This window comes from Aptenodytes patagonicus, unplaced genomic scaffold (assembly GCF_965638725.1).
Source record: "Aptenodytes patagonicus unplaced genomic scaffold, bAptPat1.pri.cur scaffold_506, whole genome shotgun sequence".
In the NCBI taxonomy this organism is placed as follows: Eukaryota; Metazoa; Chordata; class Aves; order Sphenisciformes; family Spheniscidae; genus Aptenodytes; species Aptenodytes patagonicus.
This window is the reverse complement of record NW_027472406.1, coordinates 1-15,943: the sequence shown is the minus strand read 5'-3', so window position 1 is coordinate 15,943 and position 15,943 is coordinate 1. Positions and strand designations below refer to the sequence as shown.

At 63.0% G+C, this 15,943-nt stretch overlaps 2 protein-coding genes and 1 long non-coding RNA gene across 4 annotated transcripts; 2 read left to right on the top strand and 1 right to left on the bottom strand.

The window, feature by feature from the left end:
- The first annotated feature begins 471 nt into the window (after window positions 1-471).
- Window positions 472-10,328, top strand: LOC143173941 (aldehyde dehydrogenase family 3 member B1-like). Of its 2 annotated transcripts, none has more exons than XM_076364056.1 (10): window positions 472-698; window positions 864-1,026; window positions 4,377-4,487; window positions 4,611-4,731; window positions 4,872-4,957; window positions 5,194-5,275; window positions 5,732-6,118; window positions 6,362-6,528; window positions 6,712-6,811; window positions 10,075-10,328. In XM_076364056.1, exons 1-10 carry the CDS (start codon window positions 553-555, stop codon window positions 10,266-10,268), a joined length of 1,557 nt encoding a protein of 518 aa, XP_076220171.1. In that variant the 5' UTR covers window positions 472-552; the 3' UTR covers window positions 10,269-10,328. The 2 variants fall into 2 exon arrangements, with proteins under 2 accessions (XP_076220171.1, XP_076220172.1); XM_076364057.1 differs by having other exon boundaries at window positions 5,194-5,279; window positions 5,736-6,118.
- LOC143173943 (uncharacterized) lies at window positions 7,119-14,929 on the bottom strand. Its single transcript, XR_012997851.1, has 3 exons — window positions 14,889-14,929; window positions 9,702-9,882; window positions 7,119-9,602 (listed from the first exon to the last, which is right to left on the bottom strand). It is a non-coding gene; the product is annotated as an uncharacterized LOC143173943 (long non-coding RNA).
- LOC143173938 (aldehyde dehydrogenase family 3 member B1-like) lies at window positions 13,316-14,473 on the top strand. The gene is made up of 3 exons (XM_076364053.1): window positions 13,316-13,676; window positions 13,786-13,952; window positions 14,195-14,473. The coding sequence occupies exons 1-3, from the start codon at window positions 13,316-13,318 to the stop codon at window positions 14,471-14,473; spliced, it is 807 nt and encodes a 268-aa protein (XP_076220168.1).
- Window positions 14,930-15,943: the final 1,014 nt, after the last annotated feature.

Below are 15,943 nucleotides of genomic sequence, written 5' to 3'. Positions count from 1 at the left end.
GGTGCCGGGCAGGAATTCGAGCCCCGGAGGGGCGGTTTGCCCAAACCCCCAACATCCCCATCCATCACACTGACACCCTCAGCCAGACCATCGCGTCCCGTCGGGGTTGTGTCCGCCTCCATCACCCCCGCGCCCGGTGGCTGTGTGGCAGCGAGGTGCCCCGGGCTGGATCCGTGGCGTGTTTTGCATCCCAAGTGGTTTGGGCTGGAGCGGAGCCAGCGGTGACGTGCGGCGGGGCAGGCCGCCGAGGGGCAGAGCAGGAAGCCGGCGGCCTCCCTCCTCTGGGGCAGCGGGCTGTAGCAGGGACGGGAGTGGCTGCACCCCGCCTGTACCCTGCCAGCCCCAGAGCTCAGCAGGGTCCCGGCTGCGGTGCCAGGGTGCTGGCTGGGTTCCCTGCGGCCAATTCCTCCGGGTAAGGCCCCCCCCCCCCGCCCCGTTAGCCGGGGCGGGGAAACCTGTGGTTTGCAGCCCAACCGGCGCGAGGCTGCCGGCAGCCTGCCCAGCCCGCGGGCAGCCCCGGCGTAACCCGCCCCGTGCCGCTCCCTTGGGACCATGGAGACCGGTAGCGTCTTCCCGCAGCCTGGCATGCGGCAGCCCCTCGAGCCCCCCGGGCAGCAGCCCCCGGGCAGTGGGGCCGGGAAAGCTGCCGAGGACGATGGTGGTGGCGGGAAGGGGAGCGTGGACGGCGATGCCACGAGGTGAGAGCGTGTGGCCGGGACAGAGGGGAGACGGGAGGGGTGCGGATGCTCTGCCCTCTCCCCGGGGCTTTGATGTGATGCTGGGCTGGGGTGTCGTGGAGCTCCTCTCCCTTGTCACTGGGAGCGCGAGGGGCTGGGATCCCTCTGACATCCCCGTCCCCGCAGCGCTAACCCCTACGCGGGGCTGGTGAGCAGCCTGCGGGCAGCCTGGCTCTCGGGGAAGACGCGGCCCATAGAGTACCGCGTGGCCCAGCTGGAGGCCCTGGGTCGCTTCTTGGACGAGAAGAAGCGGGACATCCTGGAGGCCACCGCCTCGGACATGGGCAAGGTGAGAGGGGGGCCGAGGAACTGGGGGGCCCAGTGGCTGGGGGAGCCGAGGGGCTGCCCACAGCCCTGCCGGCTCCTGCCGTCACGCAGAGGGTTGATGCGATGCCCCGACGGAACTTCCCCACCCGTTGGGTGCTCCCTCCCCGGGCTGGGCTGCGCTGGGCTTGGAGCCAGTGGACGCGGGCGGAGGCAGCGAAGGGGAGACTGAGCTGGGGCACATCCCAGCCCACCTCCTCCAGAGCTTGTCCCTGCCCCCAGCGTGGACAGAACGGGGCTGTGGGGAGCGTCCAGATGCAATTGGCCACCCCCAAACGCATCAGCCTCAGTTTACCTCTTTCCTGGGCAGGTCCATCCCCGAGTCCCGTCACCCCCTCCATGTACTCCCTGCCTTGGGCTTTCCGCCAAACGTCGTCCCCTCCCCTCTCTCGGTGCTCACCCAGGCTGCAGCTCTCAGAGCCTGGGCCCCCCCGGCTTTGCGTCGTCCCCTGCCTCTTTGCTCCCTCCCTCCCACCTATGTCAGGGTCACCAAGGGCAGAGGCAGAGCGGACCCATCCCCTGCGTCTCCCTAAGTCCTCAGAGAGCTCCAGCCCCCCCCCCTCCCCCCAGCCCGATAGTTCCCCCTTTGGTGCAGCTCGTTTGCCCACAGCCAGAGCCTCACGCACCACAACAGGGCTCATCATCCGTTGTTCTCCATCCTAGTTCACAACTTCCCTTTGGACACCCCCCCCCATCCTTACCGCGGTCCGGATCGATGGGATCCGCATCATTTTTTTCCTGTTTTTAAGCAGCCAGCTCTTGTGCTGAGAGGAGACCCGGAGTAACGCTTGATCCCGTTAGGGAAAGGTGCGCTGCATTTCACCCCGCTTCCCATTTGCTTCTGCACCCTTTGCGCTTCTCCTTTCCTCATCTGGGCGGGGGCCCGACACCCACCTGCATCGGGAAGCCTCCAACGGGGGGTTTGGGAAGCGCTGGCCGCGCGCGGTGCCGCCGGCGCTGACTCGGTCCCGGGCAGACGTTCCCTTGGCGGAGGGAAACGGGACCACCTTCCCTTCCCTGCCCGGTGGCGAGCGTCTCCGGTCAGGTCCGAGCGGTGCGGTGCTCGCAGCTCGCGTGGTGCCCAGCAGCTGGTGGCCGGGGCTGCGGCTGGCGGTCGGTGCTCGTGTGAAGGTCTTGCCCATCCAACCTTCAGCGTGAGAGAAGAGAAACGGTGGCGGCCGACAACCGCTCCCACCCAAGGGATAAATCCGAGATGGGAAACCTCTGCCGATGAGCCCAAGACGGCACAATGCCATTGGGGGTTAAAATTTGGGATTTAACATCCTGGTTAGTACAACTATTAACTATTGCACAGCAGTACAGTCATGATTTTTTTTTATTTATTTTTTTTTTAATCACATGGTTTCCTCTGCATCTGCCCACACCAAGCCCGGGTCGGCAGCACCTTGCTGAGGGTTATCCCCAAGCCACCGGCCATAGCTACAGCTTAGCACACCCCCCCCCCCCCCCCGCAGCTCACACGTGGACACAAGGACGGTGCATCGAGCAAGATCAAAGGTCTGTCCAGCCCAGGCTCACTGAAGGGTGCTCAGAAACAGGGCAAACACGCGATACTTCCAAATAGTTTTGGAAGCCAGCAGCGCTGCCTCCTGTCCGCAGTCAGAGCCGTGCGCGTGCTCCTTTACTTGCCGCCGTGGCACCGCGGGCAGCACCGGCCACCCGGCGACGCGAGCTGGGGCCACAACTCCCGTGAAAGGAAAAACGAGATACCTGGACGCCTACTGCTGCTCCCTTACCAGGAGAGCGATTTGTGCTGTCACGCGAGGGAGCCGGGGCATCCTTCTGCCTGCGGTTCGTCCAGTCTCTTCTCGGGGCCGCGTTGGACACCTCCTGCAATACCCTCCCTGGTCGCTGGGTCTCTGCTGCTTCTCTTTTCTACCCTACAGCGAGGTACCAGGCTCGGTCTTTTCTGGCCTCATCTCGGAAAGCCCCGCGCTGGGCTCTGCTCCTGCTTGGGCTGCACCCCCCCCGGCACGAGCCCCGCCGCTCCAGCCCAGCCGAGACACCCCGCTCGCCCCAACGCCCACCGCAGCGGGCTGATAGCTATCGCTAGCGCCGGTCGTGCTTCCTCATTTGCCCGAGGTTCCCTTTTGCTCGGAAGAGACATCCGACACGTCGGTCTGCTCGTGCTGCCTGCTTTCCCTCTCCCTGGAGGGGCAGCCCAGCTTCTTCCTTGAGCTTGCTTCTCCTCCCCGCGTCGTGCCGAGCCACACGCCTGCACTGCTCCCAAACTCCTCCGCCCTTCGGATTCCCTCTCCGCATGACCGTCCCTCCTCCCGCCCTGCTGAGGACAACCTCTGGAAGCCTTTGCTTCCTGCTCTCCCTCCTTCCTAGGCTCGGTGGTGGATCCCCTCCCCGCTTTCTCGGCTCACTCTGCCAAAAAACCCCGCACAAACAGGCTCCAAAATCTGGATATTCCCTTTTCTCCCGTATTTCCTCCCAAATCTTGGCACCTGGGTGGTGGATACGCCCCAGAACTGGTTGGTTTTATCCTTCGAACCTGCCACTTGCCCGCCAGTCCCCATCCACCTCACCTTCCACCGTACTCCTGGGTGAGAAGAAACCCAGCTGTAGGACGAACATCGAGGGGTCCCCCCTCGATGGAAGGTGAGGAGCTGCTGGCAGAGCCGGACGTCAGCACCACCCATGCCGGTGACATGTCCACGGTGGGAAAGTCAAAGCCAGGTGAAGGGGCGTGCCGGGGGGATTTGCGCCCAGATCTCTTCTGAGCTTTTATTTATTGGGCTAAATCCTTGCAGACTCTTACCTGAGCTAAACTCTGGCAGGTCCTGAAAAAATAGCCCGTCCTGCTGGAGTCCATCAACTCACTTGTTTCGATTGTGCCGGTGTGAAAATGTGATAGAAAAAGGAGTTGTGACTCGGGATGCTCTTGTCTCCAGACCAAACAGGTCTCAATAGCCAGACCGGCCCTTTCTTCCCTAAAACACCACCACTGCCTTCACAGACCCCCTCTCCTCCCCAAATATTTAATTTTCCCAAATCTCAGCTGAGCTCGCAGCAGGGAAAGCCCGGCCGCAGGCAGGTCGCTGCCAACAGGACTGGCCCGGTGATATCGCAACAGGATTTCGGAGCTCACCAAACCCCAACGCCGCAGACGTGGTGGGGCTCACCCTCTCCCCGTGGTGCAGCTTGGGGGCAAGAGCAAAGTGCTGATCCACCACGGGACACGAAGGGCTCGGGTCCCCAAATCCTGGGTAAAAAAATATGCAGGCTAGGGCTAAGAGCTGCTGAAGCACACGCAGAACTGACACGTGGGGTGCTCTGGGTCCCCAGCCGCCCTTCGAAGCCGAACTCTCCGAGATCCTCCTCTGCAAGAACGAGCTTCACGAGACGCTGAACAACCTGTCCGACTGGGTGAAGGACGAGCACGTGGACAGGAATCTGGTAAGGGGGAAGGTGAGGGAGAGGATGGGGGGAAGGACCCACCTGCCGGGCAGAGATGGGTGGGATGTGGGCATGGAGACATTGGTGCAACGAAGCACTCCTGACGCGGTGGGTGTCCCGCAGGTGACCCGGCTGGACTCCGCTTTCATCCACAAGGACCCGTACGGGGTGGTGCTCATCATCACGCCCTGGAACTACCCCATCCACATCCTCCTGGTGGCCCTCATCGGGGCCATCGCTGCCGGTGAGCCAAACTCGTCCCCTGGCCCGGAGGATCCAGGCAGTGCCAGGCACCGGCGAGGGCACCTTGTCCCCCGGCTGGGGTGTCAGAGGGGCTGGCTGTCACCATGTCGCTGCTCTGATGTCCTGTCGATCTCCCCCCAGGTAACTGTGTCATCGTCAAACCCTCGGAGGTGGCCAAGAACACCGAGAGACTCGTGGCTGAAGTGCTGCCCAGCTACCTGGACAATGTAAGAAGCTCTCCCTGTCCTCGTCCCTGTCCCTGCCGCAGGGCCACGGTGTTCCCAACCCTGCCTTGCACACACGGGCGCCGCACCATCCCTGGTTTCAGGTGCTGCCGTACCTCCTTCCTCCACGCTCAGCCAGCGTCCACGTGCCCAGCAGCCCGGGATGCTGTTGGTGGGGACAGGGACAGAGCGGCCCGGGCGGACGCTGACAGAGGTGGACCCTTCCTCTTATGTTGCAGGACTGCTTTGCCGTGGTGACCGCCAGCGTGCAGGAGACCACCAGGCTGCTGGAGAACAAGTTCGACTACATCTTCTACACCGGTACGTCCCGCGGGCCGGGGCAGAGCCCTGCCTGGTTTTTGTGCAATGAGGAAGAGGGGTTCCCACCGGACACCCCGCTGCGGCTTCCCCTGGCCGTCAACGTGAGATGCTGGGCAGCCTGCCTGCAAACAGGACCCCTTCCCTGCCCTCTGAGAAGGCAGGGCTTGTGTAGGGGATCTGGTGTCAGGATCCAGTGGAGGATCTGCCACCACCGTGTCTGAGGATCTAATAGCCATAACTGGGTTTTGCAATAGCTGAATTGGGGGATGCCATGGTTGAGCTGGAGAGGGTGCTGGAGGCGAGGGCTCAGCTGCGTGCTGCACACCAAGGTGGATGCAGGACAGGAGTGGGACTTGACATGTCTTCCTGGCCCCGGCTCCTCATAAGGCTAAAGCCATGGGTTGGGCTGTAGCATGGTGGGATCCTCACCGCGATGCATCTTCTCCTGGCCCTCAGGCAGCACCTCCGTGGGGAAGATTGTGATGGCAGCCGCTGCCAAGCACCTGACGCCTGTGACGCTGGAGCTGGGGGGCAAGAACCCCTGCTACGTGTCTGACACCTGCGACGTGCAGAACGTGGCCCGGCGGGTGGCCTGGGGCCGCTTCTTCAACGCGGGGCAGACCTGCATTGCGCCCGACTACGTGCTGTGCAGCGTGGAGATGCAGGAGAAGCTGCTGCCCGCTCTGCATAAGGCGATCACTGATTTTTATGGCCCCAACCCTCAGGAGTCCCCCGACTTCGGCCGCATCGTGGGGGACAAGCACTTCCAGCGGGTGCAGACGCTGCTGCGCAGCGGGCGTGTGGTCATCGGAGGACAGACGGACGAGGAGGAGCGCTACATCGGTGAGGGCTTGAACTTCACATAAGTCTTCATCCTTGCATGGAGTGGACTTGGATTTTGAAGAGGGTCTCACAGCTGGAGGGGAGGTTCTAGATGGAAGTGACATTTAAGGAAGGTTTGCATGGCAATCGGGGAGCTTGGCAAGGCGTCCTATCTTAGAGGAGGTATGGGTCTTGGGGAGAGGACCGAGGTGTCACCTTCAACCTCCGTGCACGGCTGATGCCTTCGGGTTTCTTTCTCTGCAGCTCCCACGGTGCTGGTGGACTTGCAGCCCTCTGATCCTATCATGCAGGAGGAGATCTTCGGCCCCATCTTGCCCATTGTCATTGTGGCGAACGTGGATGAAGCCATTGACTTTATCAACAGCCACGAGCGGCCGCTGGTTGTGTATGCCTTCTCCTCCGATGACAAGGTATAGCGTACAGGCTGCGCGAAGCCAGGGCTACGCTTGCCCCATGCTCCTTGGCAGGTGTACTCAGCCGTGTTCATGCTCCAAAGATCTTCTTTAGAACAGACAGCCCTGGGTTGTGGGGGAAGGATTGCAGCTGGGGGTGTGGGAACAGACCCACGTCCACCTTCTCTGCTTCCCTCCCAGGTGGTGAACCAGGTCCTGGAGCGGACGAGCAGCGGTGGCTTCTGCGGCAACGACACCCTGATGCACGTGACGTTGACCTCGCTGCCCTTTGGTGGGATCGGTAGGTCCAAATCCCCCAACCTGCCCGCCCCTGCCCCTGGCCGACGTGAGCCAAGCGTGATCCCACCCGCGTGCCTGAGCCGTGCCGGCCGTGGGGAGGGAGGGTCTCGGGGGAGATGGGGCACCCAGGCCTGGGCCCCAGGCCCAGGGGGCTCAATGGTCTGTAGGGAAATCCTTCTGCACCAGATAGGGCCCCAGCAGAAGCCCTTTGCTTCACTGCACCAGGGCTGAGCTCGTGGGCTTTGCAGCCCCGTTTCTGCTGAACATGCGTGGAGCACCCTGAGGTTCCTTCTCTCCGTGCTTGGTGTCCCAAGCACGGCGTTCCCTGCGTACGTGGAAATGTCTTGTTTAAAAGGTAGGGAATTTTGAATGTGGCCACCAGAGAAACACCTCTAGACCTTCCTTTCCACATGCAGTGCCTCTGTATGGCACCGGCAGCCAGCCTGTCGCACCCGTCCCGCTGCTCTGCTACCCCTTTCCTCTGCAGGAGAAAACTTGGAAATTGCCACTTATCCACAGTTTTCAGGAACTCAGAATTTCAGTTTTTCAGGGATCTCCATTTTGGACTCCGGGTCTGAAGACAGCGCAATTTCCAATGAATTCCCAAATGTACACACGTTCCTTTATACAAACTCCTGAAGACCTGTATTGCATAAAACCATTGAGGAGTAAACAGCAGGGGGGCCGGATCACAGCCTAGCGGAGACGCTATGAGGGTTAAAAGCTTTACAAGCATTTGCCATCATCCCAATCTCAGAACCGACAAATCACCCAAGGGTGATATTTTTTAAGGCAAATTTATATATGTGTGCAATTTCTAATGCTCCTCCCTGTTGCTTCACACAAAGCTTTTGGAAATTGGCAGACTCCGAAAAGGTCTACATTTGATTCTGAACCTTTTGCTGAAGCTTCCTGCTGGAGAAAGGCAGCCAAGAAGGCTGTCGCTCCGCTTCCCACAGCATCGCAGTCTTCTCCGCATCTACACCGGCCGCCAGGCAGCGGTTTTAGGCTAACACTTGACGAATTCAAGCAATCATAGAATCATAGAATCATTGAGGTTGGAAAAGACCTCTAAGATCATCGAGTCCAACCATCGACCCAACACCACCACCCACTAAACCATGTCCCTAAGTGCCTCATCTACTCGTCTTTTAAATACCTCCAGGGATGGGGACTCAACCCCTTCCCTCATGCAAGGATTCCCTGCAGTGCGAAGCAAGGAAATGAGTATCAGCCGTAAGTTGCATAGCTCTCATGTTTCAGTTGATGTACATGATTTTGAGCTTCCATGGGGTGATTTCTATCCAGAGCATTAGCTGGAAAACAATCCTTTCATTCTTTTAAAGGCTTCAGAACAAAGCTATGTCTAGTTCTGCGTTCTTCCACCACAACCTTATGCAGATGCGTAAGTTAAGGCCAGGGCAAGCGTGCACGATATTTCTTCCTGAAAGTCTTCCAGCTTCCATCTGTTTCCAGCTCAAACGATTTGCTAAGCCAGAAGGGCCCCACGCGTTCGGTAAAGTACTCCACGTACTCACCCACCCTCTCCTTGAATCCAGGGAAACTTTTAGTCGCTACGATACCCCTGTGACATGGCATTTCACAGCTCACGGATAGAAACGGCACTTTGGGGCTGTTCTTCTTCTGGCCCGTTCTGGATGTCTACTTAGGCTGAAAAAAACCCATGTCCAGAAGTGCTTCTCTCTTCCCTCTGGGAGGAAGGAGTCTAGGTGGTGGCGATACCCACTTCTGATCAGATGATCTTCACTACCATGGAAAGACAGCTCCTATTCTCCACCCGAGGCTCAGCCGCTCAGCTGGCTGAGAGCCACCCGCTGACCTTCCTTCGTGCTGGGGCTGCTGACGCGCGAGATACCAAACAGGCCTCATCAGCTTGACCAGGATTTGCATTTTATCAGGAAGACTGACCGGCTCAAACTGACTGACATAATTTTATCGCGCCAGTTATCAGCACACAGCTGGATTTCCTTATTTTCTGCCAGCCTGGCTTTCCCGTGCTTGCTCCCAGGCAGCCAGCTTTCACCTCCCAACAGCCTTGTCACTAGTCCTTGGAGACGGGTCACATCCTCACCAAAGCCACCTTGACAATCACCCCTCTCCAATCCTGGAGTCTCGCCGGCAGCGGGGCTGGAGCCAGCATGGAGGGGACGTGTTTTGGAGGATATCCCTGCGGTAGGGAAGCTCGTCTGGCGGGAGCATCTTGTCGCTGCTGCCCACTCCAACACCACGTCGTCAGTGATGCCCTTCCCAGTCACTCTGGCACCAGACGAGGTTCTGTGATCAAAAAGGTGGTGTTTGGTTTTTTTTTTTTTAATCAATAAAGTTTCCAGAATTAGAGCAAAAAGAGAACAGAAACTTGAGAGGGGATGGAGGAAGCACCTGCAAAAGATGAGTTGAAGATACAGAAACAAGACTAGTTTTCTTTACCGAGTGTTTTAGGCGCTTAAGCATCCGTGGAGATGGGGACACATCTCCCAGCATCCTCAAGGCCGTCCGGTAAACAAGACGTACCCGTTTCAGGCTGGTATAAAACGCCGCTTCCTCCCTGGAGGGTGAGGACGGGAGGGCAGCGACCGGCGCTCTCGCTGCCTGCTCTCTGCCATGCCACGCTGAATGTGCCGCCTTTCCTGGTCCCCCTACTCCACTTCTCCCATCTGCCAGCGAAGCGGGGGCCCTTTGGATCCTCTCCCCAAAACAGCAGGATGACGTGAAAGGCGCCAGCCTTCGCCCGGTTTCCTCGGCTCAGGAAATCCTCCAAGGCGCAGTCCCTCCTGTTGGGAAGACGACGTTTTGCGAAACTCTTATTCTATCAACATTTTTCTGAGCCTGGCTTAACGTGGCGAGCTTTGCACCGGGGCTAAACGCGTTACCTGAAATGGTGAAATCCAGACCGACGAGAGGGTTGTTGGGGAACTTTCCTCCTCCCAGCCCAGCCTTCCTCCTCCAAACATCCCTCAAGCACCATCTGGGTGTCCAGGTAGGCTACTTCCATGGTCTTCTTTAGATCACTTTCCGGGGAAGCTCGGCCACGGCCAGCCCTCCCCGCCGAGCCTGGTGTTAGAAAGCAGCCGGATGAAGACGTGGTGCCATCCACAGACACAAGCGGCCTCCATTGCCAGCGCCTCCTCCGTGCTGCCCTCGAGAGGGGAGCTGGGAGCTTAATTTGGGGCTCCCTGGCCCAAACGGTGGGTGAGCAACGGCCAGATCCAGCCACCAACCGGGCACCTGTTCTGTGCGTTGCAGGGAACAGCGGCCTGGGGATGTACCACGGCAGGTTCACCTTCGACACCTTCACCCACCACCGCAGCTGCCTGCGCCGCAGCATGGGCCGGGAGGCCCTCAACACCCTGCGCTACCCGCCCTACAGCCAGCAGAAGCTGGGGATCGTCCGGGCCGCCTCCGAGGTGAAGCGCAAGGGCGCCTGCACCCTGCTCTGAGGGTCCCCCGCCACCGGTCGCGGCGGTCCCGGTGGCCACCTGCGATGAAAGGCGTTTCCCTACAACCGGTGACCTCCCGTGTGCTTCCCTTCGGCCTCCTGCCTGCCCCTGCCCGCTCACCCGCTGCCTCCACGGCAACCCACCAATCAGGGCACGGGATGGAGCCGCTGGCCAATGGGAGGGCGAGAACCGGGGAGGGGTGGGGCCAGCGGGAGGACGGAGCCTGCCAGCGGAAGGGCCCCACGGGGAACCCCTGTGCCCCACACAGTCTCCCGTGCCCCACATCTCCCTCGCACGCAGGTCCCACGGCCCCCTGCCGGCTCCGTGGGTTCCAGCCGCACCCGGTGCCAGCAGCCTCCAGCTCCATCGCCGCCGGCCCCACGGCAGCGGAGGGGCCGGTGCTCACCTCCTGCTGCCCGTGCCCACCCCCCCCCCGCCTTGGGGACTCTCCCCCAAGAAGGTCCACGGCAACGCTTTCCTCCCAAATCCTCGAGCTGGGATGATCCCAGTTTCCTCCGCCCCACGCCCCGCAATTCGCCCTCCCTTATCTCGCACGGGCTGGCAATCTCCCGAGGAATCGGACACCTCGGAGCGAGCACGGGCAGCTGAGCCCGGAGGAGAGGGACAGGTAAGGTGCCAGCAGGGACGAGAGGCCTTCTCCTGCAGCATTTTGGGGCGCGCTGTCCTCCGGAGCCCTCTCTGCTCTGTCCCGGTTGCTTCGGCTCCATCCTGGGAGGTTTCTGGGCTCCGTTCCTCCATCCCAGCTGCTCCCCCTCTCTTCTGGCCCCGCTACCCCCACCCCATGCTTTGAAAACTGAGAAACCAAGTCAACCCCAGCCCACCGCTTCTCAAGAACAAAATCCCGCTGGACATGTCCCACCTAGCACTGTGCATGGTCCCTGGGGAGCAGAGGGACGTGCCGGGCTGCTCCATCCCCCAGCTTTGGGGGCTGGCTGTGCTGGGGAAGGGGGTCCCCCCCCGTCCTGGGCCAACCCCACTTGCCGCAGGGGCAGAAGGGAATGGGGTGGCTTTGTCCACTGGCCAGTCAGCTGCGTCACCCAGCCCACGCTCTGGGATTTTACCCCATGGCCAGGTCTGGACGCCCTCGTCTGAACCAAGGCAAGCGGTATTTCCTTATCAGCAGGGCGGTGCTCAGAGCCTCCTCTCAGGATGAGTCCCCACGCGGGGCTGGTGAGCCGCCTGCGGGCAGCCTGGCTCTCGGGGAAGGACGCGGCCCATGGAGTACCGCGTGGCCCAGCTGGAGGCCCTGGGACGTGTCCTGGATGAGAAGCAGGACATCCTGGAGGCCACCGCCTCGGACATGGGCAAGGCGAGACCACCATGGCCAGGGCGGCTGGTGGGGAGTGCTTCCCCTTCCATCACTTGACTTTCCCCACCCACCCCCCTCTTTCCTTCATTTATAAACCTGTCTGTATCTCGACCCGAGTTCTCTTGCTTTTGTTCTTCCGAGTCTCTCCCCATCCTGCTGCAGCGTAGTGGCAAACGGCCGGGTGCGTGCTTGGTCGCTGGCCGGGGTCAGCCCACTGCACCAGGGGAGCGGAGGCCTTTGTTTTTGCCGTTATCTTCAGCTTAGCCTTTGGGGATGCCCCTGGGGGTGGGGAACCACACAGCAACTTGCTCTGGCTGCACAGCAACGGGATGAATTAGCTCTAGGGAAGCTTTTACGGAGAGCAATTGGGAGCCCTTGTTCCCATCTCCACCTCCGGAGCTGTGTCTGCATCGTGCCGTGTCTGGTGTCGCTGAAGCTCTTGAGATACCAAATCCATGTCTTCAACCGCGATCTTCTACTGTGTCCCGGGAACCTGCTGGCATGGAGCGGCATGGGGCCAGGCAGCGTGCCGTGACGCGGGTGGCACACCGGAGGGGTGGCTGTGCCACCCACCCTTGCCACTGCAAGGCCACAGGGTGTCCCTGGGGGTGTCTGCCCCAGCAGAGAGGGTCACATCCTGCTATGGCTGCCAGGAGACTTGGTGCGGACCTCTGTGAGGACAACCATTGTGGGGTGGCCATGGGGCTGCGCCCACAGCGGTGGCCATGATGACCTCCTGTGCGTCCCCAGCCGCCCTTTGAAGTGGAGCTCTCCGAGATCTCCGTTTGCAGGAACGAGCTCAACCACACGTTCAACAACCTGGGCACCTGGATGAAGGACGAGGACGTGGAGAAGAACTGGGTACGGGGCAGCGGCTGGCCGAGGACGTGCGGGATGGGAGGCAGGTGTCCCTCACGCCGTCCTTCCCTCCGCAGGCAATGCAGCTGGACTCGGCCTTCATCCACAAGGACTAGTACGGAGTGGTGCTCATCATCAGGCCCTGGAACTACCACATTAACCTCCTCCTGGTGCCCCTCATCGGGGCCATTGCTGCTGGTGAGGCTCGGCTGTGTCTTTGCCATGCCAGGGGGTACCAGAACCTCACTGGGGGTGTCCTGTGTCCTCCCTGGGGTGGGAATGGGGTGGTGGTGGTGGGGCTGCAGTGGGGGCAGGTCTTCTGCTCCCCAAGAGCAAGGTCCTTACCAGAAGGGAGCTCCTGTCCTGCAGGTAACTGCGTTGTCATGAAACCCTCCAAAATCAGCAGGAACCTGGAGAGGTTAGTGGCCGAGACGCTGCCCAGGTACCTGGACAAGGTAGGAGAGCCCTCTGCTGCTGCCACCTCCCTCTCCAGGGACACCTGCCCCGCTGTGTCCCAAACCTACTCGGCCGAGCCACGTCCCCCCATGCGCTCTCTCCGCTCCTGCCCGGCTCTGGTGCCACACTTCCCACCTCCCTCCCTGTCAAAGCAGGACTGCTTTGCCGTGGTGACCGCTGGCGCGGAGGAGACCACCAGACTGCCGGAGAACAAGTTCAACTACATCTTCTTCACCGGTACATCCCACAGGGACACTCCAGTCCCATCCCTCTGTTCAACACAGGGAGACAGGCACGGGGCTGCCCCAGCAAGCCTGGTGTGGATCCGCTGGGAGGTCTTGACCACGCTGGGCTCCCGCTGCTCCCCCTGCCCTCAGGCAGCCCCTCCGTGGGGAGGATCGTGATGGCAGCCGCTGCCAAGCACCTGACGCCCGTGACGCTGGAGCTGGGGGGCAAGAACCCCTGCTACGTGTCCGACACCTGCGACGTGCAGAACGTGGCCCGGCAGGTGGCCCGGGGCTGCTTCTTCAACGCGGGGCAGACCTGTGCGGCACCCAACTACGTGCCGCACAGCACAGATATGCTGTATAAGCTGCTGCCCGCCCTGCGCGAGGCCATCGCTGAGTATTATGGCCCCAACCCTTGGGAGCCCCCTGACTTCGCTTGCGTCGTGGGGGACAAGCAGTTCCAGCGGGCGCAGGCGCTGCTGTGCAGCGGGCACGCGGCCATCGGAGGACAGACGGACGCAGAGGCGCGCTACATCGGTGAGGGCGCAGGGTGTACTGCCAGCGGGAGGGCAGAAGCGCAGGGTGGGGGTCCCGCTGGATGCGGCCCGTGACACCCAGCCAGTCCAGGCTCGGCTCTCCCCCGCAGCCCCCACGGCGCTGGTGGACGTGCAGCAGGATGAGCCCCTCATGCAGGAGGAGTTCTTCGGGCCCATCCTGCCCATCCTCACGGTGGCCAGCGGGGACGACGACGTCACCTTCATCAACACCCAGGCGCGGCCGCTGGCCCTCTACATCTTCTCCTCCTGCAAGAAGGTGCAGCGCCGGGCTGGGACCAGCATCCCCCTCAGCCTAGGTCGCATCCTGCTGCATGGGTCTGGATAGCCACAGGCGCCCTCCCCAGTCGGGGCCGCTCCTTTGGCCTTGTCCCTGGTCACGGGAGGAGAGAGCCCCCGTGTCCCCAGCCACGCGTGTCCTGGTGTACCCCAGGCAGCAGGGAGGAGGCAGACAAGGGGTGCCGGGTGGGTGCTCAACACCCCCCTGCCCTCACCCCCCAGGCGGTGAACCGGGTGCCGGAGCAGACGAGCAGCGGCAGCTTCTGCGCCAACGACACCATCATGCACGTGACACTCACCTCGCTGCCCTTCGGCGGCACCGGTACGTCCATCCCCAGGAACAGGGTGCGGTGGGACACCCCCCCCCCCCGGCCCGCTGCACCCAGCGCCTGGCAAGGCCGGGGTCCTGCCCGCTCCCGCGGGAACCCTGCCCAGAGCCCTTCCAGCTCTGCCATCACCCACCGCCCCGCCCGCAGCAGGTCCCTGCTGCCCCGCGGCTGAGCTCCCAGCGCTGGTCCCTGAACCCCTGCCCCAGGACCCCCAGGGCCGTGCCTGGTACCGGTGCCCCGGTGCTGACCCTCCCGCCTGCCGGGGGTCAGAGCTTGGTGCCAACGTTGAGCCCCCCGGGGTTGAGCCCCTGCCCCGGGGCCGGCTGTTCCCGGCCTTGGGAGTCCCGGTTCCCGTCCTGAATTCCCCCGGGCCTGTGCCCAGCGCCGGTTCCCCGGTTCCGCGCCCGGAGCCGGGCTCTGAAGCACGGTGCTCCGCAGGGCAGAGCGGCCTCGGGCCGCTACCACGGACGCTCCAGCTTCGAGACCTTCTCGCGCCCGCGATCCGCGCTGCTGCGCGGGGCCGGGTCGGGCCGGGCCGGGCCGGGAGACCCTCCACGCCCCCCGTTACCCGCCCAGGCGCCGCCTACCCGCTGCTCCGCGCCGAGACCGAGCGCCGCGCCGCGCCGCCCGCCACCTCCGCCGCGCCGCCGCGATCAACACCCGCTTCCGCTTCCGCCTACGCTTTGGACCCGCCCCGCCGCCTGACGCCCGGCCAATCGCCGCGCCGCCCCGCCGCCGCCGCCCCGCCCGATCCGCGAAGCTCCCCCCATCTTCCCCCCCACCCTCCCTTCCCCGGCGGCCTCCGGCCAATGGGAAGCGAACCTGGCGCCTCCTGCCCCGCCCTCCCCCCTTCGAGGCCCCGCCCCCGCCGCGGCGGCCCGCCCCCTCCCCGGCCCGTGACTCCCGGCGCCGCTCTGCGCCTGCGCCGTTGCCCTGCGCGCCTGCGCAGTGCGCGTTGGGGGCGGGCCAGGGGTCAGGACGCCAGGGTCCTTGGGGGAGGTGAGCGGGGGGGGGGCCGGCGGCCCCGGGGCGGCGGGGGCGGCCCTGGGCAGGGCGGCGGTGGCCCGCGGTGGCTTGTGGCGGCCCCCAGATCCCGCTTGGGGAGAGGAGGCGGCCCGGACGCCTGGGGGCCCCCCCGGGGACACACACACACACACAGAGGGGGCGCCTGAGGCCTTTCTGGGGCCGGGGTGTCAGGACGGCTCGGTCCTTCCGTGGGGGGCTGTCACTCGGGTGGCGGGGAGCGGGGAGGGGGGGCTCGGGGCAGGGCTTTTGGGTCCCTCGGGGGGGTGCGGGAGGGCCGGGGCGCTTGGGTCTCTTGGGGGGGACAGCCGGGTCCCTTGTGGGGGGTGGGGAACAGGATACCTGGGTCCCTTTGGGGGGGGTAGGACGCCTGGGTCCCTTTGGGGGGGGGAACAGGACGCCTGGGTCCCTTTGGGGGGGGTAGGACGCCTGGGTCCCTTTGGGGGGGGGGAACAGGACGCCTGGGTCCCTTTGGGGGGGGTAGGACACCAGGGTCCCTTTGGGGGGGGGGAACAGGACACCAGGGTCCCTTTGGGGGGGGGAAACAGATACCTGGGTTCCTTGTCAGGGAGTAGGACACCTGGGTCCCTTGCAAGAGGTGGGGGGGGAACAGGACGCC

Coding starts and splice junctions, on each gene's coding strand:
- LOC143173938 (XM_076364053.1), top strand. CDS start 13,316: ATGGCAGCCGCTGCCAAGCACCTGACGCCCGTGACGCTGGAGCTGGGG. Junction 13,677..13,785: donor CGCAGAGGCGCGCTACATCG/GTGAGGGCGCAG, acceptor TCTCCCCCGCAG/CCCCCACGGCGCTGGTGGAC. Junction 13,953..14,194: donor TCTTCTCCTCCTGCAAGAAG/GTGCAGCGCCGG, acceptor CTCACCCCCCAG/GCGGTGAACCGGGTGCCGGA.
- LOC143173941 (XM_076364056.1), top strand. CDS start 553: ATGGAGACCGGTAGCGTCTTCCCGCAGCCTGGCATGCGGCAGCCCCTC. Junction 1,027..4,376: donor CCGCCTCGGACATGGGCAAG/GTGAGAGGGGGG, acceptor CTGGGTCCCCAG/CCGCCCTTCGAAGCCGAACT. Junction 5,276..5,731: donor CGACTACATCTTCTACACCG/GTACGTCCCGCG, acceptor CCTGGCCCTCAG/GCAGCACCTCCGTGGGGAAG.